The sequence below is a fragment of the Danio aesculapii genome, chromosome 20 (genome assembly GCF_903798145.1).
Source record: "Danio aesculapii chromosome 20, fDanAes4.1, whole genome shotgun sequence".
Classification (NCBI taxonomy): domain Eukaryota; kingdom Metazoa; phylum Chordata; class Actinopteri; order Cypriniformes; family Danionidae; genus Danio; species Danio aesculapii.
Genome location: NC_079454.1, coordinates 50,553,440 through 50,572,696, shown reverse-complemented (window position 1 = coordinate 50,572,696; position 19,257 = coordinate 50,553,440). Strand labels below are relative to the sequence as shown.

The window sequence follows — 19,257 nt, the reverse complement described above, 5'->3', positions numbered from 1 at the left end:
AATACTGCCTTTGTGGATGGTGTATTCTGGAAAATTTTCTTACCCCTTGGTTTTGAGTGTGGTCCTAAAAAAAAATTTTGTTCGAAGGGCTATTCACCCCTTCCGCTTAGCCCTACACCTTCAAGCTAAAGAGAATTGGGACAACCCTATCCCTTGGCGTGCACGCGCAAAACGAGGGGGAAGGGCTAAGGGGTAGAATTGGGATTGGGCCTAATACACTTGCATATACAGTAAACTGTAACTCTAAGCGTTTATGGGGCACTGGCGATTTTTACGAGTCAACGAGCATCACTTTTTTCAGATAGCATAAATCTAGTTGACAAAACGTGTTGCTTGTTAATAAAGGCCCGTTTATACTGGGAAACTTTTCATTTAAAGGTGCAGTATGTAAGTTTCATTGTAAATAAACAGGTAAATGGTCAGTAATATGTTTTATTATTATTATTTACAAAAGAAAAATGAAATGGTATACATTAGCAGCAAATACATTAGCAAACAGTTCAGCTTATTAACATTAAGAGCTATTATAATGAAATAGAATCAAGCTATCAACCCTCATTAGCCGTTTCTTCACTGTATAACTTACACATTCTGATTAAAGAGCAACCAATGAATCTCTTATTTAGATTTATTTCTTTTCATTTACATTGATTAACAGAGGTGTCACTTTAAAAACGCACAGATCTAACGTTATAATGAAAGCTTTCGATTGCTTTTCTAACTTTTTAACTAATTTCGTCCTAAATGAGCATGTGTTTGAAAAAAAACCACCAAGATCGACATCTTTCGATATTATTATTATTATTATTATTATTATTATTATTATTATTATTATTATTATTAATTATGTGTATATGTCTGTTCAAACACGCACCCAAAACCCAGACTTTCACTCCGCTTCAAATCGCGTGTACAGAATCCGTTTGGGAAACAGCGTCTATTTATCACTATGGGGCGCGTCAGCTGACAGTCACGCACCACTATATGACTGTTTTGAGGATTGCATATAAAGGGAAGACGGCACCTGTAATGAAAAGGAAAGGGAATCCCGCCATAAACAAAGCGAAAGCACAGATCAGGCTCACATTAAGAGCAAGTGGCGGCCCTTAGTGGTTCGGCGGTGTGGGTTGCGTATAGGGAGGCTCGGCTCTTTAATGTTTATTTGCCACTCTTGAGAGAAATACTGAAAATACGGGAAAATACTTTTACGGGATGATAGCAGGATAGAACTGTAAAATACGGGAGAATCCCGGTAAAAACGGGATGGTTGACAGGTATGCTTCATTTGTATGTTCTTGTAGGAAGAGCTGAGCAGCTTCAGTATTTTAAAGGGATAGTTCACCCAAAAATGAACATTTACTCACCCTCAAGTGGTTCCAAACCTTTGAGTTTCTTTCTTCTGTTGAAGACTATTTTGAAGAAAGATCATTGACTTCATCTAGTGTGAAAGTGGTTACAGGTTTTCAGTGTTCTTCAAAATGTAGTATCTTTTGTGTTCAACAGAAGAAAGAAACTCCGGTTTGGCACAAGTAAAGGGTGAGTTTTGGGTGAACTACCCCTTTAAGCTTCATCTTTGCATTCTTTTGTCACTTAAATTGGATTCTTGCTCTTTTCTCCTCTGCTTTTCTTCTGTCCATCCATCTTTCGCTCTTCTGCTCTTCAACCCCATGTTCCTGCAGGTCTCTCAGGATTGGCTGCATCTTATTTTTCCCCAGTGAAAGCTCTAGTGTCTCCAGTACCCAAGATGTTCAAGTCTCTGTTATCCAAGAAAGACGAGAAGAAAGATGTGCCGTCTCCTGCTGCCTTTCAGCAGGTAACAACAACTGCTGGGACTCTAAACATTAATATATGAGAAAGCATCACATACTGTAGTGTTAGATTTATATTTAGTCATTTAGCAGACGCTTTTGTCCAAAGCAACTTACAATTGAGGAGGCAATCAGAGATTCAACAAGAAGAGGCGATGCACACAAGAAGTGCTAGTTATTCAGAGTAACTTGTGTGTACTTAGAGTTTAGTGCTGGAGGAGGAGTTTTTTTGAGAGAGGGACAGGGAGAGAGAGAGAGCGAGAGAGAGGGAGAGAGAGAGAGAGAGAGAGAGAGAGAGGGAGAGAGAGTGCTTCTATAGGTGGTTTTGGTATTATTCACCAGTGTTCAGGTATTCTCAGAAGAGATGGGTTTTTAGTTGTTGTTTAAAGGATACCAGTGAGAATCCACAGTCCATGTGGGATTGGGAAGATCATTCCATTAGTGTGGAACATTGAATGAAAAGGTTTTGGAAAGTGACTTATAGCCTTTCTGCGATGGCCCCACAAGGCGGTGCTCCCATCCTGATCAGAGGCTCCTGGAGGGGATGTAGACCTTCAGAGTAGGTGGAGGAAAGAGGGTGCAGGGTGCCAGTTGCTGTCCTGTAAGCAAGCATCAGTGATCTGAACTTGATCCGAGCTTCAACCGGGAACTGATGCAGAAAGATAAATGGCTCACTTCCACTGAGTGGTACGGTACAGGTTGGAACGCTATTATGGTCGTTTCCACTGTCAAAAAGGTACTTAAAAGCGAACTGTACTGTACCACTTTTTGGGTACCCTTTTCTAGGGTGGAAACGGGTCAAAGGAGAGGCGTTGCATGGGCTCATTGAAGAACAGACAAGCTGCAGCGTTCTGGATCATCTGTAGAGGCTTAAGAGTCCAGGATGGGAGATCAGCAAGAACAGTGGTTCTCAAACTGGGGGTCGCGACCCCTGCGGTTGCAGAATAATTTCAAGGGGTCGCGAGAGTGACTGACTTATAAATTGTGTAATTTTCAGTGATTATAATATACATTTTTCAGTATTTCAAGTGAAAGCTAATATTTAGAGAGTTTTTTAAAGATAATATTGATTAGTATTTAAAAAAAAAACTGAATGGAGCATCATAACTGTGCGGCGAATAACTCGCTAGTTATCAATACAGCACGCATCTGGATGTGAAAACCGGAACTGTCTACTTTGACTAAGCATGAGAGAAAGACCCCATCAGACAAAAGTAAGAAACATCAGAAATATCAGGATGAACTCCTAAAGAATTTAGGACACATTCAGGCAGAATGCATCTTTGCACTTGAAACGCAGCGCTCAGGAACAGCTTAAAACAGGTGACATGTCAACTTGCTGCAGTAAACAAAGCCCACAACGCTTGCCCCGCCTTCACGTTCTTCTTATTGGCCCACTGCTCTTGAACTGAACGTGAATGAATTGGTTAAAATCAGCTGTCAATCACTCAGTGAACGCCTTCTGCCCTCAGATGACAGAGAGAGGCTACAACCACGAAAATGTAAAGCGCTGCAGATGAGAATGAAAACAACACTGACAGATTTAGTTTTAGAAACACCTAAAGCTACTAATAATGGCACATCTGATTACTGATCATGTGCTGAATGTAAATCCACCATCTACACTTTTCGAAGAGTGGATAAAAGACTTCCATTGGCTTCAAGTCCGCTATGAAAATAACTAAAGCATTCACTGTAAAGTCTATGGGAGGGAAATTTCAGGTAACTCTTTGCCACATCTACATATTTTAAGCACAAGAGGTTCTGTTTAATCCTTCATTCTGCTATATGTAAAGGTTAACACTAAGTTCACCATCGACAAAGGGCTTGCACAGACTAAGATTAAACTAATTTTGGAGCTCATGAAAAGACCGGTATGGCTATTAAAATGACGTATGAAAATAATAAGGTAAATGTCAAAAGCATCTGTGCAATATCAGACACCATCTGTGAGAACACGGCACAGTTATCATTTTCTGTCAAGCAGTGTCTGCAGGGCCGGTGAGCGGTCCGTCCGTGTATCTTTTGGTCACTCTATGTTATAATAATGTATTTTCTTGTGATATCAGGATTTCGTTGAGACATTTTCCTCAGGCATGCATATATATATTTTTTGCTTGCTAATTTTGATTAGTGATGATTTCAAATGCAATAAATCTGTTTATAAAACTTGTAATAACGGTGCTCATAATTGGTGGGTGCGACTAAATTTTGGCTGGTGCGCCTACATTTTTAAAGATAGGAGCAGTGCTACCAAGCAAAAATGTTAATTTCGAGCCCTGTATTGTATAGTAAATGTAGTTAAAATATCGTGAACAGCTTAAAAGAAGTTATCTGATTGTATGTAAATGCTTTGGTTGTGGGGGGTCGCGAGTTCTTGACGATCTTACAAAGGGGGTCGCTGGCTTCAAAGTTTGAGAACCACTGTGCTAGAAGAGTTTCGAAGAAGTCCAGCCTTAACATGACAAGAGCTTAGACTAAAAGTTGAGCAGCATGATCTGTTAAGAGGGGATGTTGAAGAGTTCAAATCTGCAACAAGTAGTGTTAACAAGTGTTTATAGAGTATAATAATGATACTTAATTGTTTAATAACTACATATATTTTTTAACAAACATTTTTCTTTTTTGACTAAATGTGTGGTTTCCTTGTAAAACATCTAATAATAGTTTTGCTCTTATTTTCCGAAAGAATGTGCCACGTATTGTTGTACAGTCGGTCAGTCTTGAAGACATCGGGAGCTCTGGACTGGTCTGTTCGGTAGGAGCCTATTTATATAAAGTATTGATTTAATGAATTGTTTAAAAATTATTTATCAGAACATTTGTTAAGAGTGTAGATAATAGGGATTCACTGATACGAGTTATTTTCTTTGGCCGATATCATGCAAAATGTTTGGTTGAATTTGATACCGATATTCAATTGCATACGGTACAAGCTATTAACGTTTGTTTGACATGTAATCGAACATATTATATAAACTTGCTTGTGCTTTTGCTTTATGTAGAATATAATGTTTGGTACTCCAGAAAAAATACTCAAAGTGCAGTTCGTTTCTTTTAGAGTCGTTTTAGCCCAAAATAACCAATGGTTTTGTTCCAGAGCTTGAGTATAGTGCACACCGTCTACTATCCCAACTAATATCTCACATTTTGTAACTCAGGTCATATTAAACTCAGGTCTGATATTTTGTTCAGATTATGTTTAGTGTTTTTCAAGTGTTTCATGTTTTTACTTTGAGAAAAACATTGGGTTATTTAAAAAAAGTCGAACTCTTTGCCTCCAGGTAATCAGTATCCCTATTAGATCAAATAATTAGGATTTCAAGAAAAAATATAACTTGTGCTTTTGTTTTTAATTTGGATGTGTTTTATGTTGAAGACGCCATCAGAAGATGCTGCTCAATGCAACCAATCAGAACCTGCTTCCTTTGTGCCCATATTTACGGTTATTCCCGCTGGAGTAGAGAACACCGAGGCATCCACAATATTCTCAGAAACCACATCTGACAACCAGATAGTAAGTCTGCATGTATGAGGAGCTTTATCCGTTTATGTCATGCAGTGGCTAACTTTAATATTGTTTTTAATATTGCATATAATATTAATTAGCTTGATCTCTGCCATTTCCTCAGAGCCATGCTACAGAGACTCCAGTTTCAGAGAATTCAGAAAACATTGAGGAGATTCTTCCAGAAGTTCAACCTACTAAACTTTCTCCAGGGGTTCCACCTCCATCTATTTCACAAAAAGTTGAGGAGGTTCTACCTTCATCTGTTTGCCAAGACATTGAGGAGACTCTACCTTCTTCTACAAAGGTTGAGGAGGTTCTATGTTCATCTGTTTCTGCAAAGGTTGTCGAGGATCTACCTCCTCCTGTTTCTTCAAAGGTTGAGGATGTTCTACCTCCTTCTGTTTCTTCAAAGGATGAAGGGTTTTTACCTCCAGCTGTTTCTCCAGAGGTCAGAAAGGATACACCTCTTTCTCTTCCTCTAGAATTTGAAGAGGCTCTACTTTCTCCTGTTTCCCAAGAGGTTGGGGAGGTTCTACCTTCTACAAAGGTTGAAGAGGTTCTATGTTCGTCTATTTCTACAAAAGTTGATGAGGATCTACCTCCTTCTGTTTCTTTAAAGGACGAAGGGGTTTCACCTCCAACTGTTTCTCTAGTGGTCCGAGAGGATACACCTCTTTCTCTTCCTCCAGAATATGAAGAGGCTCGACTTTCTCCTGTTTCTCCAGAGGTTGAGGCTGCTTTACCCTCATCTGTTTCTTCAGAAGTCAGAGAGGATACACCTGTTTCTGATTCTTCAAAAGTGGTAGAGGCTGAACTTCATCCTGTTTCTTCAAAGATCGAGGAGGTTCCACCTCTTGGCCCTGTAGAAATTGAAGACCCAAAGCAAAGCCCGGTTGGTGACTCCACAAACAGTTCCATCAGCGACGTCTCGAGCGGATACATCTCCACAAGTGTCTCAACAGCAACCCTCTCTGAGTGTGTGACCTTGAATGATCCTGCTCCCCCCAACAGCACTGATGATAAAGTAGACAAGCTTATTTCCAAAAAGACTGAACCAAAAGCAGACGATGCGATTGTGCCAAACAGCAGCACATCTCTAGAGCATCGGTCAAAACTTGAACCAGCACACCCTACGCATGGACAACAGATATTTACAGTATCACAGACATCAGAAGAACATGGTCAGGAGTCTCTTCAAGATGCACCTTCTCAGAAACTCCTTGTTTCTGCATCCTCACTTCAAGAAACCTCTAAAACCAATGTCCAAAATGAGACTGTTCCATCATCTAGCCAAACATCTCATTCAAGAACCAAAGCCTCATCAACACCATCAGCTGCCTCAGAATCATCTGAACCATCAGTTCCAGTGAAGAATAAGCCATCAGCACCATCCAACACCAAATCCACTGCTGCTTCCACCGCCAACCCTTTCCAGATCCACAGAGTCAAGTCCTCTGGCCTGAAGTCTTTCAAAGGGATCCTACGTGAAGAGGAGGAGGAGGGTAAAAATATGGAGTCTTTATCAGCACTGAATGATTCTCAAGAGAAACTGGAGATCCTTTCAGATTCGGAGGAAAGCCTAGAGGCTCCTGACTGGCTAAAAGAGGGGGAATATGTTACTGTGGGCACCAATAAAACTGGAACAGTCCGTTACGTTGGCCAGACTGACTTTGCGAAGGGCGTTTGGGTTGGAGTGGAACTTGATGTTCCAGCAGGTTGGTAATGCTTATGAATTCAGTAGATATCAATACAGTTTGCAATAATACCACCATCATATTCCAGTCCAGAAAGATGTTTCCAGACAATATATTTGCAAAATGTTTATTATTTAATGGAACATTTGTGTCCAAATCTTGACTGTCAGTTGATCCGAGAGTACCACGAGGATCTTGCAGTGCTAGCCAGGGCTGAATTTCCCAAATGGTTATATATGCCTAGGTGGGTCATAATAGACAATTGGTGCCAATGGCTTCTATGATCTACTTATGCTTGTGGTGCTTTTGAGAAATCCAACTCTGGTCCTAAAAGTTGCTCTTATTGTGGACTTGCTTTTTCTATTATTAAAAATAGTGCTTACTCTAGTGGCTTATGAAATTTATAGTTTACAAAATTATACTCACTAGTTTGTAGTCTTTATTTCTATGTAAAAAAAGCAGCGGTTTGAATATGGTGGTTTTATTATTTCTGAGAATGGTACCAACTCAGGGTTGTCCAGTCTCTCTCTTGGAGGGCAACTTTTTTTTGCTCCAACAAAACACACCTGAGCCAAAATAATCAGAGTTTTGGGATGACTAGAAGATTCTGGGCCAGTATATTTGGACAAGATAAAGATGTAGTCTAAAGCAGGGGTGCCCAATCCTGTTCCTGGAGATCTACCTTCCTGCAGATTTCAGCTCCCAACCCTGATCAAACACAACTAAACCAACTAAGTCAGATCTGAAGGAGCACTTGGTAATTACAGATGTGTTTGATCAAGGTTGCAGCTGAACTCTACAGGAAGGTAGATCTCCAGCACAGGATTGGGCACCTCTTCTCTACAGGCTCTGCAAGAAGGATTTCACAGCCCTTGTGTTAGCTAGTTGCTTTATATTCGATTTACTCTTTTATAGACTTTAAAGCAGTCCAATAAACAACCTCTCCAATCAGAGTTGTTGAAAGAATCCAATCGATACTGAAATTTTAAAAGCGTCCATCATTTTCAGCTAACGTTTTAGCACTGTTGAACAAGTTTAATGGTTAAGCGATGACCCTTTAGAGACAAATCTGTTGAGCATGTGAACACAATAGCCAATCAGCAATGTTTTGTGGTGAACATTTCATGAAATGCTCAACAGCGATCAATCGCTAGCAGGAAATGGGAAATGTTTTTAAAATTTCAGTATCGATTGGTACCGAAACCGATACTTTTAACAACCATACCTCCAATTAATAGAGACTATGCTTCAATGAAGTTTTTCAAGGTAATATCAATCTAAAAACACTGGTTGCAGTTTCGTAGGATTTAAGATGATGCTTACTAGTGGCTTAAAAATAAAATGAACACTTGTATTGACCTTTATTGTTGGCATATGAGCAGGTGCAGCCATTGGAATCTTTCTGGCTCGAGACTCCTGCTCTCATTCCCAAATTGATTTTAAGACATTAAAAACCGCTTGTTATGCTGCTTGATGTTGCAAACTGACAATTTTTAAAATTATATTATTCTACTCTGAACAGAGCAAGTAGTTTGACCGTTTTCTGCCGTTTATTATTCCTAGTCATTTCCAGGGAATCTGCAGGGTCTTAGTCTTAAAATGTCTTAAACTTCAAAAACCAAATTTTAGGCCTTAAGTCTAAAATCAACTAACATATTGTGTTGTAGGTCTTAAATCCTTTTAAATGGGTCTTAATTTTCCTATATCCATGTAAAGCTATACCCAATCAGGCCAACACCCATCCAATCACTAACAATATATTTTTAATGAAAGCTTTAAGAAACATTTACTTATTAATATGGTTTAATTATCTTCCTTATAATAACATTAGAGTTTAGCCTTGTGCAAGTCTAAAATTTCATTCATTATGGTCTAAAAATGGTCTTAAAGTCTTAAATTTGACTTGATGAAACTCGTAGAAACCCTGATTCCCCCTATAGATGACTGAATTGGAAGTTCTAAAACAGTTGCAGAAACGTGCACACTTCAGCATTTTGGAATAAAGTCAATAGACTTCACAACAGGTCACCAACCAATTCTTCCAATTGCCAAAAATGGTCTAATCCAATAATAAGTAGACCCCTGTTTTTACATTCAGATGCACCACCGAATAATAACACTCTTCTTCATTTGAAGGTAAAAACGACGGTTCGGTTGGCGGTCGCCATTACTTCCACTGCAACCCAGGTTATGGTGTTCTGGTGAGACCAAACAGAGTTACAAAAGCAACAGGAACCGCCAAACGACTGAGGCAGAAACACAAGCAGAACCTTTCAGGATCAAGTCCCAACCTGGCAGCCCTAACAGCGATGGCCAAAGGAGACTCCGGAGCACGCAAGAGGGAAAACCGAAAGTCTTGGGTTAGCTGAGGAAAATTATGCGTGTACTTACTGGGACAACGGCAGTATTGGTATGGCACTGAAACACTACACTGATACATATGCAAGGATGTGAATGCATATCAACACTACTTAGTGCCTAGTGTTTGAAAAAACCCCATGATTTAAAGCACATATTCAGTCTCAATAAGCAGTATTTTTGGTATTTAAATGTTTTTAATCTAACAAAGTGCCGTTTATCTGAACGAAAAAGGGGATGATCACCCAAAATTGAACATTTACTTACTGTTTACTCACCTTTTAAGTGGTTCCAAAAGTTTTATGAGTGTTTTCCTTCTGTTAAACACCAAAGAGGATGGTTACCATTGGAACAAGTGAAGAGTGAGTAAATGATGACAGAATTTTCATTTTTTTGAGTAAACTATCCCTTTACTGCAGTATTTCTCAACCACGTTCCTGAAGGACCACCAGCTCTGCACATTTCCATGTCTCCATAACCAAACGCACCTGATTCAGATCATCAGCTTATTAGCAGAGACCGAAAGACCTGTAATGGGTGTCACAGACCAAGGAGACATCCAAAACAAGCAGTGCTGGTGCTCCTCCAGTACGTGGTTGAGAAACACTGCTTTACTGTAAGAGATTATGTTGATGTGTTAGGGTAAACTCAAGATTGATTAATCAGAATGCTTGTGTTTCATGATTTAGATTTTAATAAGAAAGTGTGATGGGTTTTAATTGTACAGATATAAAGTGCCAGGCAGTTTTATTCATAACTGTTGTGTTTTATGGTGAGTGAGTTGTATTTCTCTCTTGGTAACTCTTTTTGTTGATGTTGAATGGGTAATTTATGATCAAATCGTTGTGTTAATTTATTGTGTAGATCAAAGTAATTACCAAAATATAATACAGATTTTATATTGCAATGGTGAGAGTAATAAACGTATTATTGGGGCCGAGCACCAAAAGTGAATCACCTCCTGTTGAAATTGTTAGTGTTCTTCTCTTCTTCTTCTTCTGCGATTGAGTCTGTGGCCGCCAGTGTTGGGCACATTCCATTAAAAGAGTATAGTTATAGTATTAGTTATAGTTACTACTTACTTCTCACAAATAGTAACTGAGTTACATAATTAAAGTAACTAATTACCAGGGAAAGTAACTATTGAGTTACTTTATACAAAATCTAATTTGTCTTATGACTATAAATATAAAACACTGTAATCTAATGTTGTTGTGGGACAATGTGACAGACAGTGACTTCATTTACATGGACATCAGTAATCAAATTATTTGCCGTAATCCAATTAAGAGAATAATAAGACTAAGGTGTTTACATGAGTTGCTTTTTGAGTGTTACTTTCATGATCCCATTTTACATGTTAAAGCATATAATTCCATTAATGCCATTGCGTCACCACGCTATCCGCATTTCCTCCGGAGTTTCATGCAATTTCGGGTGTTTCATTATTAATTTGTCTACTTTAACTGCGGTTTGGCACTTTCACTTTCATTCGGGCACGACCCCCGTGACAAACAAGATATTAGATGCAACTTTGAACTGCTGGAAGAGTGTTGTTTTAATGGAAGTTCATACCGCACGCTAAATGGAAAAAAAAAAAAACCTCCGCATTGCACGATGCAGGTGTCTGTGGTCTGCACTGACTCGGTAGGTGCAAAATTAAATGATATTTTGATCATTTCCCCATTAGATTAAATGATATTCTCTTTTCCCCATTAGAAGCTGGTTATATTCTCAAACGGTCACTGCAGAAGTGATTTTTCCATAATAAGTTCCCTTTAAAATGTCTTCAGTTTCTTATTTGCCTTGTAAATGCATGAAACTCCACTTCAAAATCAATAAAAAAGGCAAGAACAGACTCTGATCATCAATATACCTTTATTTTCCAGAAGATAAAGTACTAAAATAAACACAGGTTTTAAAAAAAGTCATTTTAAACAAAGAAACTGTACAAAAAGTTCATATATACTATAGTATACTTACAGAACAGTCTACTGTCCAAAAAAGGCACTAAATTCTTAAATGGGAGATACAGATGATTCAGAACAGAACGCTTTCAAATCATAGAGTTATTCGATTGAAACGATTCATAGTTGCTGTATTCTGCTTATTTATACAGTTGCTTTTATAAGCCTATATAGAGATTTTGTTTTTCCTTTATAGACAGACGTATGAAAATGCTCTCTGGAGAACTCAACGGAAAGCACCCCCCTTTAAAAGCAGTAGGGTTACCCTGTGGGCTCACAGGATGAAACCGTTCGTCGCTCTGCAATGAAACACTTGAGACGAACCGAACGAGTCCTATATGTCACTGTGAGATCATGTAAAGGTCAATACTCCACGTCATACTGCAGTTTGGCACGTTCCAACATGTGGAAAGAGGCTCTAATGGCACACCGCCATGGACAATTCATTCCTGATATACAGTTGAAGTCACAAATGTTCGTGAATTTTTCACAAACCATGTTTAACAGAGCAGGGAATTTTTCACAGTATTACCTATAATATTATTTCTTCTGGAGAAAGTCTTATTTGTTTTATTTCAGCTAGAATAAAAGCAGTTTTTAATGTTTTTAAAACCCATTGTAAGGTCAATATTATTAGCCCCCTTATGCTATATTTGTTTTGGATTGGCTACAGAACAAACTAGCGATGCACCAAATTTCAGCCACCGAAAAATGCATTTCGGTTTTTGGCCGAAAGACTTTTATCACTGAAAGACGCCTGAAACAGTGTGTCGTGATGACGTACTTATGTGAAGAAGCATGTCTGTGGTGTGTCTATTCATTCTGATCCTCGGCACTTCACTGTGACTGTACTCGAGCCGCAATCTAAACATCATTACTTGGATGCAGAAATAACGCAGCGTGCACGTGAAATGATCTAGATAGATGCAGAGAATCCGGGTGGAGACTGATGCCTCTTTTACAGCGCATGCGTAAGCACAGCTGTTTCCTTAACTCGCAACTCTTTATGTTACAAATTATATAGATCATAAAGAACTGTCTGCTTCTCAAGCTGTATGAGAAGTGTCACTCACGTCCATTCAGTTAGAAAACAATCGCCTGTGATATCATGTCATTTTGTGTTTGAATATCAGCATGTACAGTGCTCAGCATGTATAAGTACAGCCCTCATCAATCTCTCTTTTAAATTTAATATTCCTATTTAAATTAATAGGAAGCTCTACAATAATATATTTGTGCATATACATTAGATTAGTCAGTACTGACGCCAAATCTGGAGCTTATCTAACACAATGACTTACAATAACAGTCTAAAAACTAGTACAGACAAATTTATATGTAATAGAAAAATATTAAATACAAATTTAAACAAGAGGAAAAATTAAGAGAACCAAAACATGTAAATTTAGTTAATTTTGTAGGTTGTAAATTATTTTTTCAATATTTTGCTTGAATTTGCTTGTATTATCTTACAATTTATAAACATGTTTGGTGACTAAAATATTATTTGAATAAATATATCTGTTTAATAAATCTGTTTTGTTTAAATGAACAGAGAAACATTGCCTAAATTCACTGAGAAATAGATAAAAATTCCTTTTCAAAATGGGCTGTACTCAATCATGCTGAGCACTGTAAGCCTAGAGTTATAATAATATTTATACAATATCATTATAATGATATTTATACATAATCTAGTGTGCAACTTAAAGCTGATTCTAAAATAGTTTTAAATTTGGTTTTGTAGTTCGGGCCCAAACAAATATTTGTTGCATCTGTTTTTATTTATAAGTTCATTAAGTGGATCTTATTGATTTATTGGGCAAAATAAAATTGCTACTTTTTACTGTAATAAGTCTCCATCCCTAGAGGAGAGAACCCATTGTTGCAATGAGCTAAATAAATATGCTCATCATTTGTATTTGATTTTCACACGGTGGCTCAGTGGTTAGCACTGTCGCCTCACAGCAAGAAGGTCACTGGTTTGTGTCCCGGCTGGGTCAGTTGGCATTCCTGTGTGGAGTTTGCATGTTCTCCCCGTGTTGGCGTGGGTTTTCTCTGGGTGCTCCGGATTACCTCAGTCTAAACACATGCGCTATAGGGGAATTGGGTAAACATAATTGGCCGTAGTGTGTGTGTGTGTGTGTGTGTGTAAATGTGAATGGGTGTTTCCCAGTACTGGGTTGCAGCTGGAAGGGCATCCGTTGTGTAAAACATATACTGGATAAGTTGGTGGTTCATTCCACTGTGGTGGCCCCTGATGAATAAAGGGACTAAGTTGAAGGAAAATGAATGAATTGATTTGAAACTTTAATATTAACTTATGTAATCGCGATGCCTTTGTTTTAGTAAGATTAGTACACAGTCATAGCCATAAATACAAAAGTAATAATAATTGGTATAATTTACTTCGGTTTTCAGCCATTTAAGCCATTTTCATTTCGGTGCATCCCTAGAACAAACCTACATTACTAAGCCTAATTAGCCTAACTTGCCTAATTAACCTAGTTAAGCCTTTAAATGTCACTTTAAGCTGTATAGAAGTGTCTTGAAGAATATCTAGTCAAATATTATTTAGTCATCATAGCAAAGATAAAAGAAATCAGTTATTAGAAATGAGTTATTAAAACTATTGTGTTTAAAAATGTGTTGAAATCGAAATCTAAACAGGAGGGCTAATAATCCTGACCTCAACTGTATATTCAAACACAACATTAAAATGGTCTGAACATTACAGCAATAGAAAAAAACACGTTTATTTTTAGCCTCTTTCTACAGTGTTCAAATCTGATCTAACAAACGTAAAAACAATAAACGAGAGGGTGCTTCATCTGAATCAGACACGCTTCAGGAGACTGCTCTGAACATAAAACTGCAATAAACAGTCAACTAAAACCAAATATCCTGAAGAATTATTGAACAAAAATGGTCATTTTTTAAATATAAATATCAATTATACATTAAGAGAGGAAGGATATATAAAACCAGGGCCTCATCCATAGCGCACAGAACAACGAATTACCATTTGTAAGACTATTCTGTAGGTAAATGAATGCTAACACAGTGTCCTAACAACACACAACATGTGACACGACACAGTAAATACCAGAGCCAATAAAAGCAAATGGCAATGTTTTACATACATACATTTACAAAAGTCTTGTCGAACTCTGAGAGCAACACAAATAACTTGACTTCTAGTTGATCATTTGGAAAAGTGGCAGAAGGTTGATTTTCTGCTGAATCATCTGTTGATCTGCATCCCAATCATTACCAATACTGCAGAAGACCTACTAGAACCCGCATGGACCCAAGATTCTCACAGAAATCAGTCAAGTTTGATGAAGGAAAAATCATGGTTTGGTGTTACATTCAGTATGGGGCGTGCGAGAGATCTGCAGAGTGCATGGCAACATCAACAGCCTGAGGTATCAAGACATTTGAGCTGCCCATTACATTACAAACCACAGGAGAGGGCGAATTCTTCAGCAGGATAGCGCTCCTTCTCATACTTCAGCCTCCACATCAAAGCTCCTGAAAGCAAAGAAGGTCAAGGTGATCCAGGATTGGCCAGCCCAGTCACCAGACATGAACATTATTGAGCATGTCTGAGGTAAGATGGAGGCATTGAAGATGAATCCAAAGAATCTTGATGAACTCTGGGAGTCCTGCAAGAACGCTTTCTTTGCCATTCCAGATGACTTTATTAATAAGTGATTTGAGTCATTGCAGAGATGTATGGATGCAGTCCTCCAAGCTCATGATGGAGTCAGAAACAATATTCTATACTGACTTTATATTCTATAACAAGACTTTTGTCTTGGCAAAGGCAGACCTTACTGTCCTAATTAAATCATTAAAAATCAAGGCATGATCATTTTTTTTTTGGTCAAATAAGTGTAATCTAGAGGCTTTTACCTTTTATATAAGCCACTTTTGAAACCAAATGATCAACTAGAAGTCAAGTTATTATTTGTTGTTCCTAAAACTTAAATGGGCGAAAAGACACATGTCAGGTAGTGTATAATCTAATTATTACACCTCTTTAACGTTATTAAAAGCATCTTGAGTGACTGATGCTTGTTGGAATGTTAGTCACAGTTCTAACATTCATTTCCGAACTATGCTTATTTTATATTCAAGATCTGAGGTCAACTATCTACGGCTGCTGCTTTCAGTATGGCAATAAATGCCACATAAATCAGTCTTTAAACTCCCATTAGTAGCTTTTAACACCAAATAAAGCCCATAATCAGTACCCGAGGTGATCATAGTAGTTTATGCTGTTGTTCAGTCGTGACTTTGCAGAAATAGAAACCGTTTCTAAAATTAGAAATTTCAAGAGTTCCCACTTAGATATGCTTGGCGTATAAAGCAGGTTTGGCATGCTGTCCTGGGAGAGAACCCTGAGCTCGGAGTTATTTGAGCCCAGGGCTCCCGCCCGGTCGATAAGCATATCAGGAGATCCGAGATCAGGTAGGTCTCGAGAGCTCCCCCTTTAGAAAAGGGAGGAAAAGGAGGAGATGGGGTGGAAGGGGGGATTCTTCCAAATGAAGATAGAGCAGTAGGGAGAAAATGATCCATTTATAGTAAACTAGGATCACTCTGATTGGATTATCACTGATTACAGATGAGCGGCCAGACGTGCTCAATCATATCACGTGCTCCTCTCCAAATTAGTTTATGAAACTTCACTTTGCGCTGGTTAGGACAAAAACTCCTTTTAACAAAGAAATATCGCACATCGCTGCGTCACGTCATGTGTAGTTAGGACAAGGTATTACATTTACCTAAAAATGGCTGTACAAAGGATTCGTTTTGCTTGTTTGCTTTATGAAATGAATCCCAACAAGTCAGAGTTCTCTTAGAACCTTTTCTGAATAAAATGAGCTACATTTTGGAACTAAGCTTATGTTAATGGAGAGATCTCGGTTTATTAGTCAGTCTTTCTCGTGAAACGTGATATTTCTGCTGTAATCTTCAGCCTAAATCATAGCGGAATGATATTTCACATCTTCAGATATAAATATTTAAACACAGTGAGAACAGATGCTTCAGTCCTGATCCTGTATGTGAATTTTCTGCATTAACGGTGAAAACAAAAGCTAAATAAATACAAACAAAAGAATAACACGTTAATGCACATTCACTTTGGGTAACGCTGGACATGTTTAACGGTTTCAGTCTCATTTCGGGTCATTTAGAGTCCAGGAGACTTTTCGCACACAATAACTCGCGCTTTTGGCAGTCATCAAACCACATCTTTCAAGTTTCACTTTGATTATAATTCAGTTTCCCCCTGTTGAACATAAAAAAACACAGTATAATGCAATTGGGTGAAATGTGAATGAGTTAAAAAGAAAAAACACTAGTCAAATTTCACTCACAGATCAAAAGGACAATAAGTAAATAATATTTCGCAAACTTTCATGAAAATTGAGCACATTTTCCAAACTAATTTGTGTTGTAAAAATCATTATTACTTAATTTAAATTCCAAATGCAGGAAGTAAAACAAATGCTTTAAAGCAGTGGTCCCCAATCCCTGGGGTGCGGAGCGGTACCGGTCAGTGGATCAATTAGTACAGGCTGCACAAGAAATCATTAATTATATCGGTTTTGTTTATTATCTGAGTTTAAACTAGGGCTGCACAATATATCATTTCAGCATCGATATTGCAATCTGATTATTCGCAATCGTCACATCTCGAGCATACGCAACGTCAAGCCAATGTAGAGACCACTGCTTAAAAAGGTCCCCTGAAGTGCTCATTTTTAAAATTCGATGTTTGACGTAATCTGAAACATGAAGGCAGGACATGGAGTAGCTCTGTCCCTTTTAAGAAAACGGCCCATAGTGTTTTGTTTTTAATCACAGCTCTGCCAGTGAGAGCGGTTGAGCTGAAATGCATCTAAGAAGAAAGGGGCGGGGCATGTCAGACACTAGAGAGCATCTGATTGGTCAGAGGATTTGATGAGAAACTGAAGTCTGAGGTGACGTCAAAAAATAATTCATCTTTAATTTTAAGCTTTAGATGTTTATATCCAGTGTTGTGGTTAACGCATTACAAGTAGCGCAAGTTACTTAATAATATTACTTTTCTGAGTAACCAATAAAGTAACGCGTTACTTTAAAAAATTAAGTAGTAATATTTGAGTTACTGTAACTCCAGTCACTTTTTAGATTATTTAATACACTTTAAAAAAGTAATTTGCTGAATGAAATTTAGCGTAATCATGTTAAATTACACTCAATGAGAGAATGAGCTCCCCATGGGAACAGACAGAAACCAAGATGGCAGAGCCTTACATTTCTGTGATGGAGGTATTCTCATTATTCTGAACACATGGAAGAAAAGGGGATTCTAGTCTCAATAAACACTTGTATTTTTGTCTTATTAGTTCAGTAAAATCAAAGTAGCAAACACTGCTTTCAACTTTCATGAATCTGTATATATGGCATGTATAGCGTCAGGAAGTTCTCAGAAGATAACAGTCAAATTTTTTTATTACCGTGTCATTAGCTACGTTTCCATCCACTTACTTTTATGCACATTGTGGATTTGCGCATAAAAAAACAGTTGATGGAAACACCAAGACGCGTTCACTGCGTGTCAGGATTGCCTTCTGAGGCATAAGTCATTTATTAAATGAAGAAAAGATTGACGCAGCTTCTCCTACCGCAGTTTTTACTGTTGATATTTGGCGCCAGTTAATCAGGAAGTGATGATTTTGTTTGCTTTGACTCGTCGGATGGAAACGCTGCTTTATTCGCACGTCTTTTTTTTATGCGATATTCCAGTTTTGCGCATAAAGGTAATTAGCATTTTTGGATGAAAACATGGCTAATAAATGCAGAGCTCATCTATTTAAAAAAACCTTCAAGTTCTAAAAGAGATCCAGCCTCAGGCAGGTATGAAAAAGTAACTCAAAAGTAGTGTAATGCATTACTTTCCACAAAAAAGTAACTAAGTAACGCAACTTGTTACTTTTTTGCGGAGTAACTCAATATCGTAATGCGTTACTTTCTAAAGTTACTTTCCTCAACACTGTTTATATCTTCTAAATGTGAATTTTGCAGCACACAAGCTACATTACGACTAACATACTGACGGCTAACATCTAAAAAAACGTTATTTTAATTTCACGGGGGCTAAAAGTCAATACTTTCCCATTTTACACTAAAGTTTAAGAGGAGAATGTGCTTCTAAAATGAAAAAAAAAAAACGTAATGGTCCTCAAAATATTAATACTCATTTTGCTTTTTGATCTTGTGGTGAAATGTCGTCTTGACCGTTTCCGCGAGATTCACCCAACTGCTATTTGATGAATTACAATACAAAAAAAACAAACATTAAAATCAGTCAACTGAGAACATTTGTAGTGGGAATGATGAATCCGGAGCAGAAATAAACCACAGCTTTGCTCACCTTTTAGCTTATCCGTGAGAATGAGGATTACTGGAGCACACAGACAGGAAGCACACGAAACGCTTATACAAGTTACTGGAATTGGAATGAGGTACGAGGTTTGGGAGGCTTAAATAAGAGCCATGGTTGACTCTGGCTTTGTTTAGTGGTTCAGCAGGAGTGTCGATGGCAGGCGATTATTAGATTCTAAAAGCGTTGATTTGATCATTGCCCCGTGAACATGTCTGCAACATCCACTCTCTCGCACACACGCACACACACACACATATACATATGCGTCGTCTGGCAGTTTTCCTCAGTCGTCGTCTATCGCTTCTGTTTTGATTTCACTGGCCACGCCTCCTGGACGGGATAGGGCGAGGATGCTGTGATTGACAGCTGCCATCTCCACGGCCAGAGAGATGGGGTCTTGGTGATCCGCGTGATTGCCGGCGTCATCCTTAAAGAGACATGCGCGCAAATTAGCAACTGCAAAATCAGTGAAAATTAT

The 19,257-nt window shown here is 38.1% G+C and overlaps 2 protein-coding genes across 9 annotated transcripts in view; one reads left to right on the top strand and one right to left on the bottom strand.

The window, feature by feature from the left end:
• Positions 1-9,714, top strand: part of kif13bb (kinesin family member 13Bb) — an 86,092-nt gene extending 76,378 nt beyond the window's left edge. For 4 of the 6 annotated variants that reach the window (XM_056480705.1, XM_056480707.1, XM_056480704.1 and 1 more), the window contains 5 exons: positions 1,680-1,813; positions 4,498-4,566; positions 5,188-5,325; positions 5,441-7,034; positions 9,150-9,714. In XM_056480705.1, the coding sequence (XP_056336680.1) occupies positions 1,680-1,813; positions 4,498-4,566; positions 5,188-5,325; positions 5,441-7,034; positions 9,150-9,382 (2,168 nt within the window). In that variant the 3' untranslated portion in view covers positions 9,383-9,714. The remainder of the gene's footprint in view (positions 1-1,679; positions 1,814-4,497; positions 4,567-5,187; positions 5,326-5,440; positions 7,035-9,149) is intronic. The other 2 variants (XM_056480708.1, XM_056480706.1) reach the window with 2 other exon arrangements.
• Positions 9,715-11,235: 1,521 nt separating this feature from the next.
• hmbox1b (homeobox containing 1 b) overlaps positions 11,236-19,257 on the bottom strand; it is a 32,605-nt gene continuing 24,583 nt past the window's right edge. For all 3 annotated transcript variants that reach the window (XM_056445463.1, XM_056445464.1, XM_056445465.1), the window contains exon 10: positions 11,236-19,206. In XM_056445463.1, the coding sequence (XP_056301438.1) occupies positions 19,063-19,206 (144 nt within the window). In that variant the 3' untranslated portion in view covers positions 11,236-19,062. The remainder of the gene's footprint in view (positions 19,207-19,257) is intronic.